At 43.0% G+C, this 2,874-nt stretch overlaps 1 protein-coding gene across 2 annotated transcripts in view; it reads right to left on the minus strand.

Moving 5' to 3' along the window:
- Window positions 1–1,130: 1,130 nt before the first annotated feature.
- LOC115134594 (nuclear cap-binding protein subunit 3-like) overlaps window positions 1,131–2,874 on the minus strand; it is a 22,403-nt gene continuing 20,659 nt past the window's right edge. For both annotated transcript variants that reach the window (XM_065022732.1, XM_065022731.1), the window contains exon 12: window positions 1,131–2,322. In XM_065022732.1, coding sequence (XP_064878804.1) covers window positions 2,033–2,322 — 290 coding nt within the window. In that variant the 3' untranslated portion in view covers window positions 1,131–2,032. The remainder of the gene's footprint in view (window positions 2,323–2,874) is intronic.

Raw genomic sequence — 2,874 nt, forward strand, 5'->3', positions numbered from 1 at the left:
CATGAATCATTGGACCAACACGTTGCGTTTATATTTCTGTTCAGCGTATATACACATATATATATATATATAGTCCAACAGAACTGTTGCCAGGTAATTGAATGTTTATTTCTCTACAACAAGTCTCACAAAGACAAAGCGGTTGGAACCAAAAATCTCAAACTTGGACTCAGTTAACCAAAGGACAGATTTCTACTGGTCTAAAGTCCATTGCTTGTGTTTCTTGGCCCAAACAAGTCTCCTCTTTTTATTGGTGTCCTTTAGTAGTGGTTTCTTTGCAGCAATTCGACCATGAAAGCCCGATTCACGTGGTCTCCGTTTGAACAGTTGATGTTGAGATGTGTCTGTTACTTGAACTATGTGAAGCATTTATTTGGGCTGCAATTTCTGAGGCTGGTAACTCTCAGCAGAGGTAACTCTGGGTCTTCCTTTACTGTGGCGGTCCTCATGAGAGCCAGTTTTATCATAGTGCTCGAAGGTTTGTGTGACAGCACTTGAAGAAACTTACAAAGTTCTTGACATTTCCCAGATGACTGATCTTCATGTCTTAAAGTAAGACTGTCGTTTCGCTTTGCTTATTTGAGCTGTTCTTGCCATTATATGGACTTGGTCTTTTACCAAATGGGGCCATCTTCTGTATACCACCCCTACCTTGTCACAACAACCGATTGGCTCCAACACATTAAGAAGTAAAGAAATTCCACAAATTATCTTTTAATAAGGCAAACCTGTTAATTGCAATGCATTCCAGGTGACTACCTCATGAAGCTGGTTGAGAGATTGCCAAATGTGCAACGTTGTCAAGGGGAAGGGTGGCTACTATGAAGAATCTCAAACCTATTTTGATTTGTTTAACACGTGTGGCTACTATATGATTCCATGTGTTATTTCATCAGTTTGATGTCTTCACTATTATTCTATAATGTAGAAAATGGAAAAATAAAACCAAACTTGACTGTGTGCACACACACAATAACTTCCCAACCTTAACTCTTGAACTGTTAGACACCAAACCAACATGTTTAAGGCTATCCTATCAATGTTTCTTCTTGGGAAATGACCTAGTTGATTGTATTCGCAGTCAAATTACCAGGTCAAATAAAGAGTTGTCACCATTGCCAAGACAAGCAGACAGTTGTTGACATGTTTTATTTCTGCTTAGCCCTTAATGAAATCAATTCCTTTTCTGTCTGGGAATGTAAGGTCGTCCTCAAACCGGCACACTATTCCCTACATTGGTCAAAAGTAGTGTACTATGGGGCTTTGAAGGATGGCACAGCCATTGAAGAATCTTCCGCCTTGAAAAACATAACATTGGCCATTTGCACATAAAACATTGAGACAGTACAAAACCTTTCAGTAGAGAATTGATTCATCTGGTTTAGTGGTCTCTATGGGCCAAGCCTGTGGAAGTAAATAAAATGCCACAAACTCGATATTTGTTGTTCAAAGTCACTCACACATAGATACCATAGACTGTATGATCCTGTGTCTGGGTCCACACACAGAGAGACAGGGAGAGCGCTCAGTATCTGGATCTTATCCTGGTCCCAGTTCTTCTGTAGTTGACATCACAGGGGCCAACAGAGACATTTATATTGCCCTTTAAATATTTGACATGACTTGAATTGTAGGTAGGCCATCAGTAAAATGTCACAGGAACACATTTGATCTGAACACCAGTCCCATGGGCTGCAGAGATCATGTGCCTCCTGTCCTGACAAACATAACTTCTCTCCACATCAGACAATTCTGTCCAGTTCTTTTGTGTTGGTACGATGGACCAGGTCACAGCGACGGGGGCCCATAAGGATCTAAACAGAGACGAGTAACTCAAGAGGAGAGCAGGGGTGGGGGTGGTCACCTTTCTGCTCTAGATGAAGGCATGACCCAATCCACACTGATCTAAACCTTCCCCCACCATTTGTATTTATTCTGCATTTCACTCACACCTCTCTTCCCCGACTCAGTTTCTATCAACACGTCTCACTCCCCTACTCATTCTCTGCCCCCTCCCTACCCCTCCTCTCCCTCAGGAGTCTGAGTCGGACCCAATGCTGCTCTCCCGGCTGATCTCTATCTGTAGCGAGGGCAGGTTGTCAAGCCGACTCCTCTTCATCTTGTGGGTCTGCTGTTCCTTCTGTTTGATCAAGGCCCCCCACACCTTCTGCAGTGCAGAGTCGTTCTCCTTCTCAACATCTTCTTCTCCCCGCCCCCCCAACCTGGAGCTGGTTGATCCCGAACCCGCTCTGTGACTGGGAGGCTTCCGCTCGGGAACTTCGCCCTTATAGGAGGAGGGGCCGAGCCTGTTCCACAGACGACCTGGAGAGGGAGGGGTTTCAATATTAATTTCTTGGTGACTGGGGGGCAGTATTGAGTAGCATATAATTAGTATATTTTGATTGAAAACACATAGTTTCTAAAACTGTTTGAATGATGTCTGAGTGTAACAGAACTCATATGGCAGTGGAAAACCTGAGAAAAAATCCAACCAGGAAGTGGGAAGTCTGAGGTTGGTCGTTTTTCAACTCATTCCCTATTGAAGACAGTAGGATATTGGTCATGTTGCACTTCCTAAGGCTTCCACTAGATGTCAACAGTCTCTAGAACCTTGTTTGATGCTTCTACTGTGAAGGAGTGAAGGAAGGCCAAATGAGAGGGGAATGAGTAAGGTGTCTGGCAGAGAGCCCTGGGCTCGTGATGCGCGTTAATGTGAAAGTTGCCTCGCGTTCCATTGCTTTTTTTTACAGACAAAGGAATTCTCTGGTTCGAATATTATTGAAGATATATGTTAAAAACATGCTAAAGTTTGATTCTATCCTTAGTTTGACATATTTCTACGACCTGTAATATAACTTTTTGGACTTTTCGTCT

This window comes from Oncorhynchus nerka, linkage group LG9a (genome assembly GCF_034236695.1).
Source record: "Oncorhynchus nerka isolate Pitt River linkage group LG9a, Oner_Uvic_2.0, whole genome shotgun sequence".
Classification (NCBI taxonomy): Eukaryota; Metazoa; Chordata; class Actinopteri; order Salmoniformes; family Salmonidae; genus Oncorhynchus; species Oncorhynchus nerka.